This window comes from Ursus arctos, unplaced genomic scaffold, assembly GCF_023065955.2.
Source record: "Ursus arctos isolate Adak ecotype North America unplaced genomic scaffold, UrsArc2.0 scaffold_15, whole genome shotgun sequence".
Lineage (NCBI taxonomy): Eukaryota > Metazoa > Chordata > Mammalia > Carnivora > Ursidae > Ursus > Ursus arctos.
Window position 1 is genome coordinate 39,696,802 of NW_026622819.1, and position 24,097 is coordinate 39,720,898.

At 47.8% G+C, this 24,097-nt stretch overlaps 1 protein-coding gene across 4 annotated transcripts in view; it reads left to right on the forward strand.

Annotated features, from left to right (window-relative positions):
- The first annotated feature begins 18,521 nt into the window (after nucleotides 1-18,521).
- Nucleotides 18,522-24,097, forward strand: part of ABLIM3 (actin binding LIM protein family member 3) — a 107,317-nt gene continuing 101,741 nt past the window's right edge. For 3 of the 4 annotated variants that reach the window (XR_008959215.1, XM_026510726.4, XM_057312245.1), the window contains exons 1-2: nucleotides 18,558-18,724; nucleotides 19,084-19,183. Coding sequence is in view for 2 of the 4 variants with exons in the window: in XM_026510726.4 (XP_026366511.1) it covers nucleotides 19,171-19,183 (13 nt within the window). In the remaining 2 variants the exon portion in view is untranslated. Of the gene's footprint in view, nucleotides 18,725-19,083; nucleotides 19,184-24,097 lie in introns of all 4 variants that reach the window. The other variant, XR_008959214.1, reaches the window with a different exon arrangement.

Genomic DNA, 24,097 nt, shown 5'->3' on the forward strand with positions numbered 1-24,097 from the left:
GTTTTCACATAGAAACCAGAAATTCACATCTTCAAGTGAAATATCTCCCATTTCTTAATATTGGAAAGATAAATCAAAATAGTATTTGAAACATTGTGTGGGTCAATACTTTAAGCAAACTTGTCTGTAGGCTAAATCCAGCCTATGGTCTTCTGTCTTGCAACCTCAGGTATAAATGCTAGTTATTCCTCTTGGAGAACTCACTATTTAGTTGGAGTAATGAGATAAGCACTTGGGTTATACATTTCATGGTGGGACCCATTGAAAACAAAGTGGGATATATTCAAACATTTACTCATTCAACAAACATTCACTTATCACCTACTATATGCCAGGCATTATTCTAACAGTGGAGATTGATCAGTGAAAACAGATGAAATCCTTGCCCTCGAGGATCTTATAATCTAGTGAGAGGATAAAGATAGTGAAAATCACAAATAAATAAATAACATTATGAGTTATATGATAAGCGCTATTTTTAAAAAAGACTAATTGCCAGGGTAGAAGAGCTATAATTTTATTTTATTTTTTTTTTAATTAATAATGATTTTTTATTATATTATGTTAGTCACCATACAGTACATCCCCGGTTTTCGATGTAAGGCTCGATGATTCATTAGTTGTGTATAACACCCAGTGCACCATGCAATATGTGCCCTCCTTACTACCCATCACCGGTCTATCCCATTCCCCCACCCCCCTCCCCTCTGTAGCCCTCAGTTTGTTTCTCATAGTCCATAGTCTTTCATGTTTCATTCCCCCTTCTGATTACCCCCCCTTCCTTTATCCCTTTCTTCCCCTACTGATCATTCTAGTTCTTATGTTCCATAGATGAGAGAAATCATATGATAGTTGTCTTTCTCTGCTTGACTTATTTCACTAAGCATTATCTCCTCCAGTGCCGTCCATGTTGTAGCAAATGTTGAGAACTCATTCTTTCTGATTGCTGAGTAATATTCCATTGTATATATGGACCACAACTTCTTAATCCAGTCATCTGTTGCAGGGCATCTCGGCTCCTTCCACGATTTAGCTATTGTGGACATTGCTGCTATGAACATTGGGGTGCATATGGCCCTTCTCTTCACTACGTCTGTATCTTTGGGGTAAACACCCAGTAGCGCAATGGCTGGATCATAGGGTAGAAGAGCTATAATTTTAGTAGGACAAAGAAACATGATCACTGAGAAGGTGGCAACTGAGCAAAGATTTAAAGACAGGAGGAAGGGATCCATGGACATCCAGGAGAAAAGTATGCCAAGAAGAGGGGAAAGCCAATGCAAAGACCCTGGGAAAGGAGTGTGCCCACCATGCCTGAGGAAGACCGGGGGGGGGGGGAGTTAAATTCCACTGTCGGGGGGGGGGGGTAGCAATTCGCAGACACATCAGGGTGTCCAAGAATTCAACTCAATTCAGATACTGTTTACTCAGAAACAGCATCAGATTCTATAGGTTAAGGTTTCAGTTCTGCAAGACTGCACCCCACACACACCAACTTCAGATGCCAGTTGCAAACCCAGGTTATTACCTGTGCTTTGACCAACTGGTTATAAATCAGAGGTTCCCAAAACTTCCTCCTTGCATTTGACTAATTTGCTAGAATGGCTCATAGAACTCAGAAAAAATTTTACTTACTAGATTGCTAGTTTATCATAAAAGGATATAACTTAGGGACAGCCAGACAGAAGAGATGCGTAGGGCAAGGTATGGGGAAGGCACAGAGCTTCCATGACTTCTCCAGGTGCACCATTCTCCCAAATCTCCAGATGTCCACCAAATTGGAAGCTCTCAAAACCCTGTTCTCTTGTATTTGTATGGAAGCTTCATTACATAGTCATGATTGATTAAATCATTGGCCATTGGCAACTGATTCAACCTCCAGGCCCTCTTCCCTCCCCAGAGGTCAGAGGTGGGACTGAAAGTTCCAATCCTCTAGGGGCACCTGGGTGGCTCAGTCTGTTAAGAATCTGCCTTCAGCTCAGGTCATGATCCCAAGGTCCTGGGATCAAGTCCTGCACCGGCTCCCTGGGGAGCAAGATTCTCCCTCTGCCTGCTGCTCCCCTGCTTGTGCTCTCTCTCTCTCTCTGTGTGTGTCAAATAAATAAATAAAATCTTTAAAAAAAAGTTCCAATAGTCTAATCACATGGTTGGTTCTCCTGACAACCCATTCTTAGGTTAGTTTCAAAAGTCACCTCATTAACATAAAAGAGACACCTTTATCACTTTCATCACTTAAGAAGTTTCAAGGGTTTGGAGAGCTGTGAGCCCCGGATGAAGTCCAAATATACATGAGAAATACATTTTGATCATCCAAATGACAAATACATATTTTCTTATAAACCATAATATCACAAAATTGTTGCCTGAACAACGTGAGGCCGGGTAAGGGACTGATCGAGATCAGAGAGCACCTTAAAAGGAGTAACCGTAGAGTGTTAAGTATAAAAACTGTTGATGAAGCTGTGGACAGAGGTAAGGTAAACCAGCAAGGTCAGGCCCTGAAGCACTCCTAGGCCAGAAGGGGCCAGCAGAGAGCAGGATTCCTGGAGCCTGGAAAAGGCAGGCTCTAGGAGAAGGCTGACAGATGGGGTCTTTGGTAGAGGAACAGAGTCATGGACAGGACCAGGCTTAGCAGGGAAGGAAATGGAGAGATAAATACCCCAACCTCTCTCAGCTCCCATATCCCTATCCCAAACCAGCACCTGCCATTGACTGATCCAACTATAAGCCAAAGACTATGGAGAAAGTTTAAAGATTCCTGGGACCGGTGTCCTGGAGAAGAGAGCAGGATGGAAAAGGCTGGAGAGTGAATCTGGGGGGATGAGAGGAGAATGTCCAGGACAGAGAGAGCAGTGGGAGATGAGGTCAGAGAGATGTGTGGTTTTGTAAAGTCTGATAGGCTATTTCAAGAATATTGGCTTTTGCTCTCAGTGAAATGAGGAGCCACTGTGGGATTTTTAGCGGGATACTGATGGTTTGACCTGTATTTTACAAAGAATCAGTCTGGCTGCTCTGTAGAAATAGACTGTGTGTGAGAGAAGGGCAGGAGTGGAGTCCACTGGCCCTGACTTAGACCGTGGTGGTAACAGTGGAGGTGGTGAGAAGAGTTCTAATTCTGGATATTTCCAAGAAGATCTAAAAAGATTTCCAGATGGACTAAGAGTAGGATGGAAGAGAAAGGCATGCATCAGGATGACTAATGTTTTGGCCTGGGCACCTAGAAAGATCGAGTTGCCTTTAACTGAGATGGGAGAGCCTGCGGGTAGAGCTAACACAGCTGCGTGGGTGGGAGGGTGGGTGGTGGACATATGAAATTTGAGTCTATTAGACATCCGAATGAAGATACTGAGTAGACACTTGAAGACACTAGTTTGGAGCTCATAAGAAAGATTTGGACTGAAAATATGAATTCGGGAATCATCTATGGCAAAATATATTGGAAATATGAGAAGGAAGAGGCACTACCTACCAAATGGAGAAACAGAGAAAGCTTCCCAGAGTTGGTGGTGTGTCATTTGCATCTTGAAGGGTGGAATTTTGACAGCAGAAGTAAATGAGAAGAGCATTCCAGATAGTGGAAAAGCTCCTCGGATAAATGCTAGGATAGGAAATTGGAGGCAGGTTTGGGGAAGGCTGGTAGAGTCAGGAGGTGCTGTAAGCTTGGTGATAAAGGAAGTCAAACAGAGAAATGGAGCTAGAACGTGGGAAAATTTAGAGTAAAGTTTTTCCAGCTGACTCATGCGGTTGTCATATACGCATCCAACATTTCTGGACCACCTCCTTGGTCTAGGTACTATGCTCTGTTCTGAATATTAATAATAAAAACACATATCGAGCAGTAATTATGCACTCGAAGGAAAAAAAGTCACCATCAATAAAATGAAAAGACAACCGATGGAATGGGAGAAAATATTTGTGAATCATACATCTGATAAGGAGTTATTATCCAAAATATATTTTTTAAAAACCTCATGCAACTCAATAGCAAAAAAACAAACATTCCCATTAAAAAATCACCAAAGGCACAGAATAGACATTTTTTCCAAAGACATTTGGCCAATAGGCACATGAAAAGGTGCTCATCATCACTGATCGTCAGATTAATGCAAATCAAAACCACAATGAGATATCACCTCACACCCGTTAGAATGGCTGTGAGCGAAAAGACAAGAGAGAACACGTGTTAGCAAGGAAGTATAGACAAGGAAGCTCTTGTGCACGGCTGGTGGGAATGTAAATTGGTGCAGCCACTATGGAAAATAGTATGACAGTTTCTCAACAAATTAAAAATAGAACTACCAGCAACATGATCCAGCAATTCCGCTTCTGGATATTTACCTGAAGTAAATGAAATCACTCCTTAGAGAGATATCTGCACCCCATGTTCATTGCAGCATTATTTACAAGAGCAAAAACATGGAAACGACTTCAGTGTCCATGGACACATGAATGGATAAAGAAAATGTGAGACATAAATATATATCAAGAAAATATGAGATACAAATACATATATGTGAGATACATATAAATATATATACTAGCAAATGTAAATATTTAAATATCTATTTTAATGGAATAATATTCAGCCATTAAAAAAGAAGGATATCTTGCCATTTGCAACAACATGGATGGAACTTGAGGGCATTATGCTAAATGAAATAACTCACCCCAAGAAAGACAAATACTGTATGATGTCACCTATATGTGGAATCTAAAAAAATCAAACTCATAGAAACAGAGAACAGATTGGTGGTTGCCAGAGGCAGGAGGTGGGGTGTGGGCAAAGCGGGCGAAGGTAGTCAAACAGTACGAACTTCCAGTTACGAGATAAATAAGTCCTAAGGATATGACCCACAGCATGGTGATTATAATTAACAATACCGTATTGTACATTCAAAAGTTGGCAAGAGAATAGATCTTAAAACTTCTCATCACAAGAAAAAAAGTATTTAACTACCTGAGGCGATGGATGTTAACCAAGCTTATTAGGGTAATCATTTTGCGACATATACATATAACAAATCGTTATGTTGTGCTCCTAGAACTAATACAATGTTATATGCCAATTATATCTCAATAAAGATGGAAACAAAAGCAATAAACAAAAGATAGAAGAATATAAGAACCATAAAAACTTTTTAAACGAACAAATATATTTATAGAACACCTGCTTTGCACTATAGACACCCTTAAGGTATTAGGGATAGAGCAATGAATGAAATAGACCAAGATCTGCGCTCCTGGGGAAATTTTAGAGTAAAGTTTGCCCAGCTTTAGCAAAGACCCACTTGGCCAGTAAGTCCCTCCTGGAGTCCCTCACCTACAGCCCTCGTCCAAGGCCAAGAGCTTCTCACCTCCCAAACACTTTCTACTCCACCCTCTACATCAAGTCTCCCAGATGCCAGCACTTTGATTTTTATAACTAAGGCCTTTTTTTTTTTAAGATTTTATTTATTTATTTGACAGAGATAGAGACAGCCAGAGAGAGAGGGAACACAAGCAGGGGGAGTGGGAGAGGAAGAAACTGGCTTCCAGCGGAGGAGCCTGATGTGGGGCTCGAACCTAGAATGCAGGGATCACGCCCTGAGCCGAAGGCAGACGCTTAACGACTGAGCCACTCAGGCGCCCCTATAACTAAGGCTTTATTTCAAGTTTTTTATTTTCATGATGAGAACTCTTTTTATGTTAATTGGATCGATGGAATAAATTTTCTGTCAACAAAGTAAAAAGCAAAGGGAAAAAAAAAAAAAGAACTTTCACTGAATCCTTACAACATTCCAGCAAAGCTGTATTAACATTATCCCCAGTTTAAAGACAAGGAAACGGGAGTGTGAGTCATTGGCCCCAGCTCTCTCAGCTGCCAGAGCCCAGCAGGGTCGGGGTTCGAGCCCAGGCAGTAGGACTCCGAGGCTCTGTCCTTACCGCTCTGGTCAGTGCCTGTCACTCTGGCAGGAAGAGCCAAGCAGCGTCTGCGGCCAGGGAGACCTCAGAAGGTAGCCGATTACCAAGCCACGAGTGGGGGAGGTGTCCTCCAGGCTGTCCTCTGCACAGATGCGAATCGTGCCCTTGCCAAGGGGCAGGGGAGGAACTGGCTGAGGCAGCTCCAGGGGAGGTGGGGCCTCTGACCTGCTGACCGGGCAGAGGTCACCGGGGGCCGGCTCTGACCTCGCCCGCGAACAGCTGATGTTCTTTCAACGTGTCAGTTTCCTATTTCTTGGCTCCTGCAGCCAACCTGGGGTCAAGGGCGGTCAACCGAAGCCTCACCCTGGAAGGCTGGCAGTGCAAGTGTCTACTCTTACTCGTTCTCCTCCCAGACCACTTTCAAGAGAAAGAAACTGAGGCCCAGAAAGACAGAATCATTTCTTCAACATTTTTAGGCAATTTTGTGGCAAAGCCTATGTTAGAACTCAAACCGCAGGACTCTCAGTTCAGTGTGCTTCCACGGGACATGCTAACACTAATCAGCTCAGGTTTTAAAGTTAGGTTCCCTAGCAAGCAGGCTGGGATAGGATGGTGTGTGTGTGCCGTGTGTGTACGTGTGTGTACGTGTGTGTGCACACGTGTGTGAGCGTGTTGGCCAAATGCAGGGCGTGAGCCCAGGACTGACACTCCCCACCACTCCCAGGGAAAGGAATTTCTCTCTGTCCAGCTTGTCTTTCAGGGAGATTCAGGTTTTCAGTCATCAGACCCAGTGAAGGGCATGGGAGGGAGGAGTCCTGCCACCCAAAGTCCATGTCAGATCCTTTCCTGGGGACACCTGCATCTGGGCAACAAGGGGCCTGGACAAGCAGCATGGCTGGAAATAGCGTGAAATAGAAGGAACTTCAACACCACCCATATGGGAGCCGTCACACAATGACGGTATATTTAGCCAATGATGAAAAAAATAAAGTAGGTCCAGATACCAGTCAAGGAATGACCCCCAAGGTCTACCGCGAAGCAAAAACTAAAGAAACGTGCCTACAGTATGAACTCATTTATGTACGATAGTAGGCTATCTATCTGACTTTAAATGTACAGAAAAAGGACCACATCAGCCTGACAATGGCAGTCCCCTTATTCACTGCACAGGCGCGTGTGAGCGCCCTCTCTGTGCAGCGGGCCATGGGCCCGGTGAGGGAGCCTAGCGGACCCCAGCCCGCCCTCCTGCACAGCCCAATAATGAGGGGGTGGGGGAGGGAAAGCGCAGTGTCCCTTTTTCCATTACTCTGTCATCTGAAGCTTTTAACAACAATAATTCACTTGTGAATTTGTGATTATAAATGAGAAAATACATAAATAAACAAAAGAAGAAGGTGTAGGGAGAAGAGAAATTCAAGGCTCAGTGCGGTGTGTCCGAGGTGCCTTAACCAGCAGGGGGCAGCACAGACAGAGCGTCTGAGCTGCGGAGACCATCCGCGGAGACCTCTTTCATTCTTTGCAGGTACAGTGATCACAAATAACAACCTGGGACCGTACGGGAGGTCCCTGTTTATAAAGCTCATCCAAACTCACCGACTCCTTGCATCCTTGCACCGTGCCTGTGAAACAGCCCTTTGTGTGAGTGAGGAATATGTCAGCGGACTTCTCTGAGGTCTGATTTCTAATAGTTGGCAGAGACACGTGTTCTCACATGTGGGGGTGGGGGCGTGTGTGACAGGGAATATACATACCGGAGCTTCATCACTTAAAACTTACAAGGGAGCATAAACCAGAAACACACACACACGCCCACAGCACAAACCTCGCATCCGTCTTCTGCAATTCTGCCGAATAATGAAGTCTAGATGCTTCTAATCTACACAGAACCACTTTCCTATTGTAGCTAAGCAAACAAGCAGAACAAACTTACCATCCACACACTTTCATGCACAGTCAGCAGAAGTGAGAGAGAGAGAGAGAATCATTTAAATATAGAGGCTAGTTCTTCTCAGTTCTTAAAGTATATCTTAATACCATCGACTACTATTTCTCAAACATGGAAGTGCAAACAAGCTACTTGGGAATCTTAATAAAATGTAGATTCTGATTCTGTAGGACTGAAGGAGGGCCCAAGTGTCTGCATTTTCTAGCAAGCTCCCAGGTGATCGATGGCTGCAGGTCTGCGGACCACGCTTTAAGCAGTAAGGCCATAGCCCATGTCACCCACTGCCATTCCTTTCCCTCCAGTTAGCATGAGATGGGAGCAACGGAGTTGCCGACCTCTCAGTTCCTTACCTTTCACTGTGTGAGCATCTCTCCTCACTGAGAGTAATTCCAGTGTTTTTTGTTTTGCTTTGCTTAATTCTAGTGTTTAAAGACACGTTTTGCTCATACATGACTCTTAAACCAAGCCCATCAATTAACCTCAACTTCACCTGATCATATCATAGCTCCAGGCTTCCGCATCATCCCAAGGATTATTTTAACCATTATGAGATTTTGAGGTCCAATCCTCTGATATGATGTGAGTCCCATGAATGCAACACTGTCATTGACTTAAAGCAAAGAAAGAATTTTTGTTTTATTGTCACTCAGTTCCCATGGTTCTCAACCAGGGGCAATTTGCCTCCTGGTAACGTTTGATAATACCAGGAGCCATTTCCAGTTGTAGCAGCTGGCTACGACATTCTGGTGGGCAGAGGTCAGAGGCACTGTTAAACACCGTCCAGTGCACAGGACAGCCCCCCACAACCAAGACTTATGCAGCCCGAAATGTCAATGGCACCAGGGCCAAGGAACCCAGCCCTCTTCAATCCACTCATACTGATCTGTATCTTTGGTAACTCAGTGAATGACTATTTGAATACCGCCACAGATTCGGGGAAAGAAAAAGATCACAGGCAGCCTTTCATATTGGACCTTTGAGGTCTTGCTTTCCATTACACGTGGAAGTTGAGTGCCTGAGGGGTCCAGTGGTTGGCTTGCATTATAATTCTGCCACAGACAAGCTGAATGGAATGGACAAGTTATACAAAATCTCTCAGCTTTAACTCCAGATGTGAAGTGACTAAAAGACCGATGAGGGCAGGGGTCTCTAGAGGGATCTCTATTTGGGACAGCAAAGTATATACATTCTCCTTGCATATAGGAAGCACCTGTGCATTTCTTGAAGCAACGAATGATACCTGACTTGCTTATAACAATCTGTTTTTAGAACTCTGATGTTGACTGCTAGTTTTTAAATCTTGTTGAGAGACTTGACTGTTAGGGATTACTATTATTAGCTGCACCTTGTCCTGGCAGAGCCAGACTGGCACTTCAAGATATGTACAACTGTGCTGTATAGTACTGGCAGTAGGAAAGACGGAGGGCTCTAGCATCAGACGGCCTGGGTATAAATCTTAGCTCCCCTACATGAGCTTAGACAGTTGATTTACCCTCTCTAAGCCTCAGTTTCTCCATTTGAAAAATGGAGGTAATAACGATTCCTATCTCACAGGGCACTTGGAAGAACTAAAGTTAAATGAGCACAGTGCCGGGCACACAGCAAGCTCTCTGTAAAAGGAGGCTTTATCATGCTTTTGGCCTCCCGCGTCCAAATCAAGGGCACCAGCTCAGTTACCTCTCCAAACAGAAGTAGAGACACCGTACGAAAATCAGAACCCGGCCCCAGAGACCAAGCTGACCCAGCTCCTTTCTGCTGCATGGAAAGTCAGGAGCTCACCTTCCTTGCCTCCTACTCCACGTGCCTGAACGAGGGGTTCTGGAACAAATATTCCATACTCTTCTGCATGCCCACTTGGCCATATTCAGAATACAGCCCCAATGACAACATACACCGCATTTTCATTCTGCTGAAAGGCCAAAGGACACTAATAAAGATGTCAAAGCTCAAAATTGTTTGGACAGAGAAGAACCAAATGAGGAGAGAAAACTGCAGCCTTTGATTCAATAATGAATTTTGCATCAAGGGCTTGGGATTACAGCCCACCAGAGACCACGGTGCCACACACGCTGCATTCCATTTTTTATGAGAAAGAAGAAAATGGGGGAGAAAACACAAACTGATATTAAAGGCATATAAAGAAAGTGTATTCAAGCATATGTCTCGATTTGAGCATATGAACCTGAACCATTTATATTTTATAGCATAGTAAAAGCTTGGAGCCAGAAAGAAGCATGCAGTCCAGTCCCCCGTCTTCTAGATGAGCAGATGAAGCATCTGGGCTTTAAGTAAAAGGCCCCGCACTTTCAGCCTTGTAGAAGCCAACTTGAGAAGAGGAGCCATGGGGCCTATTCTTTCAGCCACGCCTTCCTCACTCAAGGACTTGCCTCTTGACTGGAAGGTACTGGAAGGAAACTTGGAATCCTTCTCCCAGTTCACTGTTTACCCTGGGCTTGCGAAGGTCATACATTCATTCACATACTCTTTACTGAGCACTTACTATGTGCCAGACGCCATTCTTGATTCTTGGGCTACAGAGGACAGGACAGGTGCCCGCTCCCAATGCACCTACCTTCCAGGGAACCACACAGCCCATAAAAGTGCACAAATCAGTTATACAACATAATTCTGGTGGTGTTTCCTGCTCTCAGGGAAATAAAACAGCATGGGTTGGTGGAGAAGGACTGACAGGGAGGGGTAACTCAGAAGACCCCTCTAGGAAGCAGTGTCACTGGAGAGGAGATCTGACCCCTGAGACTTAGCCAGTCCCGTGGAAGTCAGAAGGAAGAGGGTTCTGGTGAAAAGGAACAGCCACCACAAATACCTGAGGCAAGAGAGGGAGGCAGAGTGAGCAGACAGGAGGCCAGTGTGGCTGGAACAGAGTGAACGAGGAGGTGGTAGGAGAGGGAGGTCAGAGCCTGCTGGGCTGAGGGCACTTGCCTGAAGACTTTGGGTGGTGGAAGCAGGACTGAGATTCAGACTGGAGGCTCCAGGTTCACAGTTTTTACGGGTCTGTGTCAACTGTGCAGTGCAGACCCTTCTGTCGTGTTGAGTCACCAGGTCAATTACAGGAGGACCCTGCCGCACTGTGAGGAGCCTGGCCACGCTGTGCTCACACGCAGGACCTGGCATGGGACAGGCCTCCTGAGGCCAAGGGAGCCCCCAGGACCAGCCAACACGGAGATGGAAAGTGGGCCCATCCCTCCCCGTTAGGCACCGTGACTCATACAAGGTTAGTCGGTCATGAACCAGCTCCCGCCAGCCCAGAGAAAGGGCTCAAGAGAGCCTAAGGCTAATTTTTTAAATCATTATTATTAATTTTTCATCATACAAGAACTCATGAATACAGTCCCCTTATCTTAAAAAAATGAAATGAAACATGGTCCCTAAGTCCAGTGTCCCCCTAAGACACCTCTCCTCCAATCCTGGGCATCTGTCAGTGTCCCACGTGTCTCCCACCTGGAGCTAAATACTATCATAATTCCAGACCACATGTTATGCCCTAAAATGCACTCCAAGGGAACGTAGTGTGCTTTCTATGTGTTCGTTTGAATCATTTGTGGCTCACGGTAGCACGGGTCTGCGGCTCGTGCTCACCCCCACCGACACTAGGTCGCAGCAGCTCTCCAGGTTATGACATCATCAGCACCCACCTCATTCTGCTGATCGCTGTGTCCTAGTCCTTAGGATGATACGCCACTGTTCATCTCCCTCTGAAGTGTCATTTACACTGTTTCCAATTCTCTTTGTATTACCAATACAATCCCACGGCAACGGAACTTCCGCTCTGCCCACCTGGTGAGGAATCCTCTATGGCGGAAGGAGGACTCGACTCTTCGACGCAATTCCCAAATGGAAGCAGAATGGGTCGTGGGAATTTCTAAGCACCTGGGGCTCATCTAGACCCCAGAGACCTTGCCTTACAGTTACTGCCCTAATCCCCCAACGCCGCCCGGGCTCTAGAAGGAGGGACTTCTTTTCGATGAGCGTTAATGCTCGCACAGCGGCTGCAACCTAAAACTCGCCAATGCCGGAGAGTAAACTGTGGGATCTCTCACAAATAGAAGCTTGCTGCCCTTTCAGGGGTTACGAGGTGCTTGTGGGAGGCCTGAGAATTGCAATGTCACGCCAAGCAGTGCAATGCACGTTAATGGCGTTCCTGGGGAAACAACGAGCACACACACGCCGCAGCCTTCTGCTTGCCCTTTACCACGGCCTTCCTGGGTACCAGGGGATAGGATGTTACCTTCTGCAAACTCTGTGTAAATAACTGAGCTCGAATTGCTAATTTGTAATGAGATGAGGGAAAAATCATCCTCACCTACTTTGCATAGACTTTCGTTCACAAAGCACACAGTTTCCCATTGCATTCCTGGAACGACCCTGAGGTATACAAGGAAACGGATAATTATAATATGTATTATGATAATGTTTAAAGGCATATGTTATACATTACAGCTGAGTAGATTCAGACAACAAGAATTAATTGGTTGCCCAAGGTCACATAGCTAGGAAGGGAGGGCAAACCCGAAACTCAGGTCCTCCCATTGCCAATGCTTTCCTCTTGCACAGGAGAGCACTGTGCATTCCAGCTGGGCCACCACGAAGACCACTTGCAATTCTTAATACCTACGAGAGAGGTGTACCCTCAGCAGATTCAAAAGGATATACTGGAAGACCATATTCAGAGAGACAAGTCAGGTCTTAAAGAGCCAAGTGAATAAAGAGGGAAGCGAGCCAGTTCGGGATAGGAGGGCATGGGAGTTAATTTAACTAAACTCTGAGATGAGTAAGTCCGTGTTGTCTGAGAGGCTTTCACTCCACCCATTAATTAAAGATTCTCTCAGGAGACTTTAGTTAGCTGGTCATGCAAGGCCTCTCTAGGGAGGTAGCAATTAAGCGAAGACCTAGAGGAAGAGGAGCTTCCATTTGCAAAGACACAGGGGAAGAGCAAAGCAGGTGTAGGGAACAGCATGTGCAAAGTTCCAAGATGGACAAACTCACTGGAAGGCCAGGGACTCCCTCTGTGCAGGGAGCCAACAGGAGGGGTGGGTAGGAGATAAGGTGGGTCCCTCAATGACTGGACTGGGCAGTTGGTGCTAGAGTCGTTCAGAGGATGGCTTCCAGGAGAAGACAGGACCTGGGGGCATCTTGAGGAAATAGGACTGGAATTATTCAAGGAACGCACCGCAGGGAGGGCGCTACAAAGCAGAACTGTAGGCAGAAGAGAGATGATTGGTGAATAATGAGTAAGGTGCAGCCTCTTAATCTGTAAAATGGGAGAGTAGGTTAGGAGGCTCACTGACATCCCTTTTAGATCCCAGTAAGGAAACTGAGCCCAGGGAAGCTTGAGCAAGGGAGCGGCCGGGCTGCGTCCAGGTCCCAGATCTCCCAGATACCCATCCGGAGCTGGCTCCGCCCCAGCTCCTGGCTTCCGCTGGCAGGGAGACTGTCAGGAAGGAGGCTCGCGCTGTGGTCGGATGTGAGTACGAGGCCTCAGCAGAACCCTGTGGTGGGACCGTCTGCCCAGAGCTCCCTGCAGTCAGCACTGCAGCCCCCAACACTCTGATCTCAAAGCCAGTTCCTTTGTACCCCTCCCCAGAAGCTTCCCAAAGACCTCAGGAACCCCTTTGATTTTTTTTTTTTAAAACATTTCTGCACAAAACAATGTAAGGAACAAGAAGAAAAGCACAGCTCTATCACCAAACTCTTGGGGCCAGAAAAACAGGCTTGTGTCCTGCCAATTCCACCCCAGTGTGGGAGCTCCCCCAGGGAGGAAAGGGGTGCAGACACAGAGTCAGGGAGCACCACGCAAAAAAAAAAAAATTTCCTGGTGGGAAGTCTAGTCTTTGCTCAGGGCCTGGGGCTTAGCACAGACTAGTGGTGCCCCTGGGGGATCAAAGGTCTCTGCATCAGCCTGGAGCATGGTCAGATCTTCTGCCAAAGACCAACCACAGCGCACTCAGAGGCTGAGAACCAAGAATCCTAGAGGGAAAACTTACCTCAGGACACATCTGGTCCAATCCTCCATTTATAGATGTGGCAACCCGGGCCCAGAGAGACACCTTCAAGTCGGTCAGCTTCTTCCAAGGCAAACGACAGCCAAGTATATGGGCGACGCTAGATGTCTGGTGCAGTGCTCAGCCCTTCTACCCATCACTGCCCCTGACACGACCAGGGAGGTAGCTACTGCTATGACCCTTGCTTTACATGCAAAGAACCTCCAGCCTAGACAGGTGAAGTCACTTGCCTCAGGTCACACAGCAATGAAGAGTAGAGCCCGCACTCTAGCCCAGACCATTCTTTCCCACTGCCCCTCAGGCTTCTTCTCATTCTCTACGTCAGGACTGTAAGCAGGATCTCTGCCTTCCCAGGCTCGTTAATCCTGAATGTGCTCTTGACCATCTGCACCCACTCAACTCTGCCACGAAGAAGCCTTTAGACTCCTCACCTGCATCTGGTTCTGCCTCCCCTTGGACCCGTGATTCTGTCCTTTGTCACTTACTGCTGTGCCCTCTCCTTCCCCGTGGCCCTAGGCCAAATCAGGATGGCCGTTCCTTCTCCTTCCGCTGAGCTTAAAGGTCACCTGTTGAGAGACCCCCATTTTTCAGTGTCCACCACTGCCCTCTCTTCACTTGCTTTACAGACTGTAATCATAAGTCTGTGTGTTTGTTTATGCATTGTCCTCTCCCCTGTGTTTCTGGCAGACATAGCCTCTGGCATGGATACACACTCCATTAGAAGTTGTTGAATAAATGAACGAAAGAATGAATGAACTAGAAAACAAAAGAATACCTTAGTTCTTCAAATAAATGTCTGCCAAAAAGTTTCCACTTCCCCAAATGATTTTGTTAAAACTACCTAATCCAAAACTTTACTTTGATCCAAGAGCCCGATAATTAAGTGTGTCTTCCCAGGTCTATTTTCCATGTGTTATACATACATGTATATGGGGGACCTATAGGGGATCCCACTTGTGGAAAAATGATTTAACTATTTTATATGACACGTATATTCTGTATGATCTCTACATTATATAATACATAGGTCCACAAATATACATTATCCCCCCCAAAATACTGAATATACTTTTCAGCAATTTTCTTATTTAACCACATACTGTGAAGTCTTTGCTCACTACCACAGGTCGATCTGTCTCATGTTCTTAACAACTACATATTATTTTTCAAAAATAAAAATAAAAGTACTCACTCTTGGTGGGGTATTCAAATAGTCTAGGAATGGTAAGCAGAAACCATTGGATCACAAGCGCCTCTTCCCACCATTGCCACACCTCATAGGCCAGAAGGATTTCGTGTCCAGATGAGGGTGAATGAGGGGGTATTCATGAATGGGCAGGAGCGCACAGGAGTGGGGTGGGGCAGGACAGGCTCATGTAGAGGCAAGAAAGGTGGGATGCAGCTGGATAGGAGAGAGAGAAAGACAACTGGGAGGGAAAGGTGAGGAGCCTAAGGCTGGGCTAGTCAGGGAGAGCAACGAGAGGGTCAGAAAATGGGGACAAGAGCTAGAAAGCGCCCCCATCAGGGACCGGAAATCAGGAGACAAGGGGCTCTTGGAGCAGAAAAGAAGCATAATGGGGGCAGCCCATCCACCCCTTGAAGAAGGTGGAAAATCTGTCTCCCAATGGTTTTCCCACCTGGTTTTCCAACACCCAGGAGCATTTGCCTGTTTCCGAGTGAGACGTGTTTATCTCCATTCTGGAGTCTCAAAGTTCAAAACAAACTTCCAAACAAAGGGACCCTCCGCTCTGCGGTTTTCAGCTTCATTCTCTTGCAAGGACAGAGCCAAGATTCTGCTTTCCTGATGACTTTCACAGCCAAGTCCACTGAACATCCCACCCCCAGCTTCCTTCTGCGTCTTTCCTGGCTGCCTCCAATTGTTGTGGACATCCTCACGGGTATAGTTTTTTTAGCTTCTTTTAACTCTTTTCTTCCTATCTTTATACTTATGCAGAGAAAATAAGATTCTTTTCCCAACAGGAGCAATTTGGGGCTTTTAAGAGTGGACCAAAGTTCTCTCCCAAGAGCTGAATTCATCACCATCCAGTTGTAGATATTATTAAAAAGAACCCTAGATGAGAAGAACATATCTGTTAAGCTCCCTGCAGTTGGAAAATTCTGAGACATATTTTCATGGCCGCCCCCCTGTGGAAAAGCCCACCAGGTTTACATAAATAGAAAATGACAAGACTGTCTCTGAGGGTAGGTGTAAGTGAGGGATGATACTAACAATCTGCATACATCAACCTTTTTTGCTAAGCATTGCACTGAGTATTTTAATACCCACAATCATCCATGAGGCAGGTACCACATTATACCCATTCTACAGATGAAGAATTTGAGGCTCTTGGAGTATCTCACCCAGGGTCACACAGGTACTAACTGATGGAGCCAGGACTGAGAATCAGCCAGGCTGGAAAGTTTCTGGGCTCTTAACGCAGCCACCATCGGGTTTGCCTAATTCACGCTTTGCTAACTTAATTATTATCTACTACGCCTTCCCCAAGTAGGAGTTATACTCCAGGAGAGCAGGTCCTTGTCCGTCCTGTTGCATCCCCAACCGCAAGCACAGGGCCCAGCCCAAAGTAGACCCTCAATAAATGATTATGAGTGAATGAATTAACACTATGTTTTTATTTGACTATGTCCTGTAATCTGAAAAATCTGAACATTGAGGCTTTGGGTGATCTTTAAATATGTTCATCCTACAGTCCTATTAATTTTACCCATTTAACTTACCTGAGCTTTCTCCCAGAAAAAAAATAATAATTTTTTTCCAAGCATTAGAACCTAGCAAGTTACATGAAATGTAGGAATTGAATAAGGAATCCCAATCTGAAAATGTAAAGAAAAATATAAATTTAAAGAGATCTTTTGGAATCATATAAATATTTATTAATCACAAAGCTGTTCTAGGCCCCTGCCTTTTTCAGTAGCAAAAGTGGTCTGTGAATCACCTGGGATACTTATTTAAAATGCAGAGCAAGGGGTGCCTGGGTGGCTCAGTCGGTTGAGTGTCTGCCTTCGGCTCAGGTCATGATCCCAGGGTCCTGGGATCGAGCCCCACATCAGGCTCCCTGCTCAGCGGGAAGTCTGCTTCTCCCTCTCTCTCCCTCTGCCCCTTCCCCTGCTGTGCTCTCTCTCCCTCTCTCTCTGTCAAATAAATAAATAACATCTTTAAGAAAAAAAATAAATAAAATGCAGAGCAAGAAAAAAACCAGGAGCCTGGGAATCTGCATTTTACAGCCATCTCCCTTGTAACATAAACTAAACTTTGAGGCCCACTGTGAGCGGGTGAAGGTTATTCCCCAGCCATTGAAAACAAACCCTAACAAGCTATCAAAATGTGTTTCAAAACCAGTCACCCTTTGATGTATCTAACAATTCCTTAAGCACTGTCACATCTTGGGATCATGCGGCATAGTAATTTTTTTAATCCCATATAAGACAGAGACGTTGTATTTATCTACAAGATCTTCTTTCCCCATTTTGAAGAAGGTGGCTACCTGCCTTGCCTTGACATCCCAGACTCTTGTGCACGGAGTCACCCGCACATGGAAGCAAGCTAGTACGGGAGGATCTGGTTCAGGTCCGCCACGACATGCTGCGTGTCCAAGGGCACGTAGCTCAGCATTTGTGACACTGTTTCCCTGCGTATATGTCCAGGGTGGGAGTGTTCACAACATCTTGATTCTGCACACGCTCGAACCAGCGTCATTCTAAGCACAGGGAGCATGGAGTCTCTCAGTCTTGTTTTGCTATACTCAAAAGTCATGCTTCTGTGACCATGAATTAGGTTCAGAAGGTGAGAGGATAAGAAGTCAGGGGAATGCAAAGAACCCCACCCCACTGAATTCATCATGACCAAAAAATCAGAACATAGGTTTCTGTAATACACACCTACAAGGACTAATTACAATAATAATAATAATAATACTCTGGACAAGAGTCAGTCAGCCGTACGAAAACTGGGTGAACCAGTGAGGTTGAGTCATGAGGCCACATACCTGCCTTTGCCTCAGATGGGGAAATATCTCAGGGTGGGGATTCCTAGACCTTCCACTCTGAGGGCTACACAATATTAGATCCAGAAAAGACCTGGGGCATTCTATCAACAAATGTTTATTGATACCTACTGTGTGCCAGGCAGTGTTCTAGGTAGCGGGGGCCCTGTGGTGAGCCGTACTGACAAGACTTTTACTGAGCTAACATTCTAGCTGGGTAGGGAGATGAGAAAAATTGTCCCCAATGAATCTGTGCTAAGGGGTATAAAGCGGGAGGCAGGGACACAAGTGAGGAGGCTGGAGGAACCTCTAACGTCTCACCCACTCGGTCCAGCCGCCACCTTATACACATGAGGAAAATGAGGCAGAAACAGCAGTGACCTGCTCAAGACCAGAGTACAAGGGAGCTGGTTAGAAGCGGAGTTGGAAGTGAGAACCGTCTTCCTGCAAAGCCCATCCTTTCTTCCCAGCCCCCCCAATGACGGCTTTATCTTTCTAACATTGTCTAGCCCATAGACCCCAGCACTGAGGGAGGGGAAAGCAGCGCTCGAGCACCACCCCCCCCGCCGGCCCCAGGGCGCAAGGGACCCCTCCATCCCGCCATCACATCCCCAGGGCCCCGGTAGAAGCCCGGCGGGGCGGGGCCTGGCCACGCGCCGGCGCGTCCAGCAGGTGGCGGCAGCGAGCGGCCGCGCCCCCCGCGCTGCCACCCCGCGAGCCCGCATCATGGATGTCGAGCTCTCCTATTTCGCTTTGCTCGCCTTGGAATTCGAGACTCCAGACGAGGACCAGGATTCATGAGCCGGTCGCAGGGGCCCAGGCAGGGGCCTCTGGCTCCCGACGCTGGCCGAGAGGTGGGTCCCGGGGCGGTGGCTGCTCCCGAGGCCGGGCGGGGACGCGCTGCCCCCGCCCTGCCTCCCCGTGGTCCACACCCCCTTTGGGCTCCGGAGCCGCAGGGCTGGAGTAGTCGGGGGTGCGCGCGGGCCGGCGCTGCCAGCCCCGCTTCTGCCCGGCACCGGGGTCCGAGGGGCCGCGGGACCCCGCGCGCGTGTCCTCCCGCCACCGCCGCCTCCTCCCTGCTCTCACCTGCGCTTGTTAGTCCACTCGCCTTCAAGGCCAGTGGCTGCAGCCCAGACTGCCGAGGGGGACGGCAGAGGGAGAGAGAGCACCTGAGGATACAGAGCTGGCACTGGACTGCCTTTTCACCCCCCAGGTGATGAGTGAGGTCGGAAGATCGCAAGATTTAAAAAGCAACCGGGTCCTCCGTGTTGAATGAAAGACCCAGTGCAAAGGCATCACCATGAACACGAGCAGTAAGTGGGTCCTCCTCTCCTTTGCCATGGGAACAGGGTGGGGGCGGGAGGTGCAGGAGCCTGCGCTGGGGCTGTCTGGAAGGAGGAAGGAAGCCTGGCATCGGGGTGGACACATGGCCCCCAGACTCCTTCTGGTCCTCTCCGTGCTCCCCAGAAGAGGAATGTGGGTCCGGCTTTTCATGAGAATGTTGCTCATGTTTTACTGGCAGCGGCACTTGCCTCTGCGGGGAAGGCTGCTTGTCTCCTTCTAGCAATGCCTGGGAAGGCCTAGGAAGCACTAACGAACGTGGCCATTGTCTGACTGTGGGGGCTCTGAGGAGACCTCCGTGCACACAGCTGCAAAGCCATGGAGGGCCTGACTTGTCCTGAAGCTGGGAGGAGCAAGGGAGGCTGGCCCTGGGGCTGGTGGTGGGTGGATGTGGGCAGGCAGTGGGCTGGGAACGAGCAGTTTGATAAACAAATCACCAGGAAGCCACCTTTGGGTCTGGAGATTGTGAAATGTCCTGCTCCTGGGCCTGCAGCCCCATGGGCCTGGGGCTGATTTGTCCACACACCTACAGGCTGTGTAGCCATCCTGAGAAGAGAGGAAAGGGACAAGCCCCTTGGCCAAGATTGCTAACATGCCAGAGGCAGCAACTGCTTTGCAGAGATAGGACCAGACATTTTGCTACTGGGCTGGGCCTCAGCTGCTGAGAAATGCAAGTAGAAATACAAGGAGGCCCCGGCCGTTTCTCTTCAGTGTAGTCCCTTTGACCACGGGTACCCACTGTGACCGCCACCCTGGACAGGAGGTCTGGGTTCAAGTGGTCCCCCTCCGGCCTCCTCATCAGCTCAGCTTGTCTGGGTCCTTCCAGTAGCAGGTGGGATTGTTGAAGCAGAGAACCTGAAGAACATTTGGTTCCCTGGGTCTGCGACTTTCCCATCAGTCTCCTCTCTGGATCCCAGATTGCTGATCTGTAAAATAAGAAGGGTTGAATCTAAATCTGTAAGTTTCTTCTTAAAAAGCTAGAGCTGAACAGTGAGGCCAGAAAAATCAGTACCTTCTGAGGCTGTGTCCAGAGCAAAGCCACTGTTTCTCCACCCTCCCTCCATTTCAAGGCTGTTGGCATGGAGGGGAGGAAAACAAAGCAAAAGCCAGGGAGATGGAAATGAAATATATTTATTTACTATGTATTTGTATGACTCATCTCTCTGCTGTCTTCCTTTGTGCATTACATAGCTCTGCTAAGCAAGTGTGGCTGAACTCCCTCTGCCTCTTCCAGCCAAAGAATTTTGCCTCTTGATTTTGACAGTCAGGAACGGTGCTTTGGCTTCATACCAGGCTCCAGAAAAGAGCAAAATTCTGTAGACCTGATCACCTCAGTGAGCCACATGTTTGCCTTTGCGTGCTTTCAGAGAAGTAAAGATGTGAGTTGCCTGTCACTTCTCGCTATCTCTAGGGGAAAGATGTATTTTATGGGAGTCCTTTCTCACTGAATGATAGGAGAGAAAGATGGCTCATCTATTTTTCAAGAAACTAAGAGATAAGTTCACAAGCAGCTGGCCCTGCCCTTTTCTCTTGTCCCTTTAGCAACACTGAATATTCCTAAAAGAAGGAAACAGCTTTTACTTTTTTTTTTAAAGAAATAACAACCAATAGAGTTGAATACCACAGAAGATGAGGACTAACAAAAATGCTATTCCAGCCTCATATACTTTTTTTAAGTAGGAAGAGTGTGTTTATTTTCCAGGAGTAGTGGAAGATAAACAGAGTAGAATGACCTGGGCAGCCGCTGAGGTCCCCATGAGAAGTGCTTCTCTAAGGGCTACCCCAGGGAACACTTGGGCCACTCGTGCTCAGGGCTCGGGGGAGGGGCTCCATCATCCCTGAGGCTGCCCCCCACCCCGAGAGTCTGCAAATGGAGAGAAGAGAAATCAGACCTCACGTGAGTGAAGCAATGACAAGGTCATAAGGATATAGGGACCTTGGGGTGGCAGGAGGTCCTGGAGGTGACCTGATGTAAGCACAAAGCTCTCCCCTTTGGGGTGTGAAATTCTTACTTAATCCTCATGCCTGAAACTGAACCTAAGAAACAGCCTTCCTCAGTTTTCCTCTCCCTTCCATGTATTGGGTCCTCACCCTCCACCGGTCACTGTGCTCGCTATCACACCTGTATGGTCTCCCCAGTTGTCACCCCCAGCCTAGGAGACGGCGTTACCACTCCAGTTTCGTGGATGACACCTTGTAGCTAATAATATCCACTAACTTCTTCAAGCGGTCAGCTGTTGGGTTATGAAACGCATTGCGTTTTGACAGTGTCACCGTTCCTGATCAGTGGTTCAGACGGCACCACCAACGTGGGGGCAAAGCATGAGAGGATGATGAAGTGACACTCACTTCATCTGGGCAAGAGGACTTCGGGGCTGAGGTCTCGGGGCAGCGTGTGAGAGCTCATAGAGTCGGGCTCCGGGCTCAGCCGGCCCCAGGTTCAGGTCCTCGTCTTTCACTTGCTAGCCACGCGGTCTTCGGCATGGTTGTCTCGCCTGCAAAATGGGGGTGACGGGATGCGCTTCATGTGGAATGGAGAGAAATATGGACACAGCATGCCAAATACAGAGTGTGGTGCCCGGGCCACAGCTGGCCCCGTGTCAGCAATGGTGGTCAGGCTGTTCTCACCACCACTGTGGTCATCACGGTGGTTGTCGTTGTGGACTCTGTGTCATCAGCCAGCAGATCCCTCAGCCTCTCAGATGTCACACCGTGGTCATAAATCGAGGATACCACAAGTGTGATTTTTGAGGCTTGGGCGGGATCAGGAGAAAATGCTTTGTACACAGACGCGAATTGTCTTTATTCATAAAGGAGACCCGCGTGGCTCGGATGGGACACCAGGGGAGAGCTCCGTCAGCCACTCCTCAGTGCGCTTCTAGTGTCCTTGGAATCCTTTCCTCCAAAATCTAGCTGAGCTGCGGTACACAGCAGGGCAGGAGCTTGAGAGGAAGGGGTAATTCTGGGATGAGGGAGTCGGGTGGGGGCACCGACGAGGCAGAAGGCCCTCCAGGCCCCGCAGCCAAGGGAATGTCCCCCCTGAGGTATGCTGCCCTGGTGCCCTGGCTCTGTTCCTTCAGAGCCCTGTCTGTCATCCCTCGCTCGTCCCTGTGACCGCTGGCAACTTTCCCGAACCCGCGCAGCAAGGAAGGAGCTGACCCCAGACCCATCCCGTTCACACGGTCCCTGGAGCCACAGAGGCACTGCCATCTAATGGGCAACAATAAATTGTTAGGCAACAGGGGCTCGTTGGGTTTTCCCTGTCCGTGTCTCCTGTTCCCAGGTTGGCCCTGGGAGTTCCCAAGCCCTTGGTCCAAAGCCGGGGGAAATTGAGTTTACCCCAGGCTCCAGAAGCCCCGAGCGCCAGGGTCGATGCTGCGTCCCATAAATGCCATTCTCCTCACGTGGGTCCGAACTCCCAGAGCTCCTGCAAGTGGTGGCTTTCCTACGCACAGAGCTCAGCACCAGCCCCTCCTCCAGGGTGCAGAGCGTCACGCGCACCATGCACCACAGTGCCAAGAGCCATCCTCCTTCATTTCATTGGCTCTTCCTGTCCTCTGACCCTTTCCATGGGCTCTGTCGTGGACTGGCATGCCAAAAGGTTACTGTTCTGGAGTAGGCTGTTTTGCTAAAGAGAGCATCGAAGGGTCCTATCACCCTTATCATGAGATAAGCAGACACCATTCTGGGGCTGTAAGAACCGGGGCTCGGGGGTACGGATTCCTGAGTTCAAATGCAAGATCTGTGATGTACTCCGTGATCTTGGACCTGAAAGCTCACGTCTTTGAGCCTGAATTTTATCACGTATAGAATGCGAACAATAATACCAAAGTGCAGGGTTGTCGTGAGGATGAGGAGAAATCACGTGAGCTCACTGGCCTCGGGTCCCAGGGGATGGAGTTGAATCTGAAGTTGAATTGGCCATAGAGCAAAGCTCTGGAATGATAGGATCAGAAGAACCAAACGCTCTGGTTGAAAATGAGCATGCTTTGCTGTTGTTGAAGCTGGCACGAGGTTCTGTTCATAAGAAAGCCCTAGCTTCCTGAAGGAGACCTTTGGGAAGATTATTAACCCGGTATTGTATAGGGCATGGGTTGAAAAGGGCAAAACGGAAAGGTAGGATCCTAGCTAGCAACAATCATCCTGGTTCAGAAAAGGTCTGAAGGCCATGATTTTGGTGGTTGTGGGAATAAAAATCAGGGGAAAATCTTTTAGAAAATAAAATCTGCGTGGCCTCGCAGCGGTTGGATTATAGGATAAAAGAAGGGGAGGAGTCTATCAGTTAGGGTCCTGGCAGGGAACACATGGGCAGTTTGAAGGGAGTTCAACAGAAGGAGTCTTTGCAAGTGTGTGAGAAGGGGTAGAGAAACAAACAGGAAGCTAGGACGGCCCAGTACTAGAAGGCTGGTAACTGCCTGGCCTCCCTCTCCTCCCTCCCCCCATCTCCTACTGTGCTCCCCATTGGCCCAAGCCAACCAGGGGCCAGAGGGCAAGGAAGGCGTTGATGGGCCCATAACATTCAGCCTCGAAGGGCACAGTGCAGAATAGAGAAGGCAGCAGACTGGGTGTGGAGGCACATGGGAGCTCAGAACTGAAGATACCCAGCACAAGGAACAAGATGACCGTGCTCTGCCAGGTCAGGAACTCCCAGAGTCCTTTACGAGAAGGGTCCATTACAAACACAAACTTGGTAGGCTACCCTCTAAAGCAATTTTACATTTGCAAAGTTTAGATAAAATAGAGATGACTGTATACTTTATAAGGGTGGAGATTTTTTTTTTTTTAAACCGGGCTTCCCAAATGAATGAAGCAATTGTTGACAAATGAGTCCTGGAGGCTAGGAGCGGGGTTGAGGAATAACGTAAGAAACAATTTTAAAACCATCC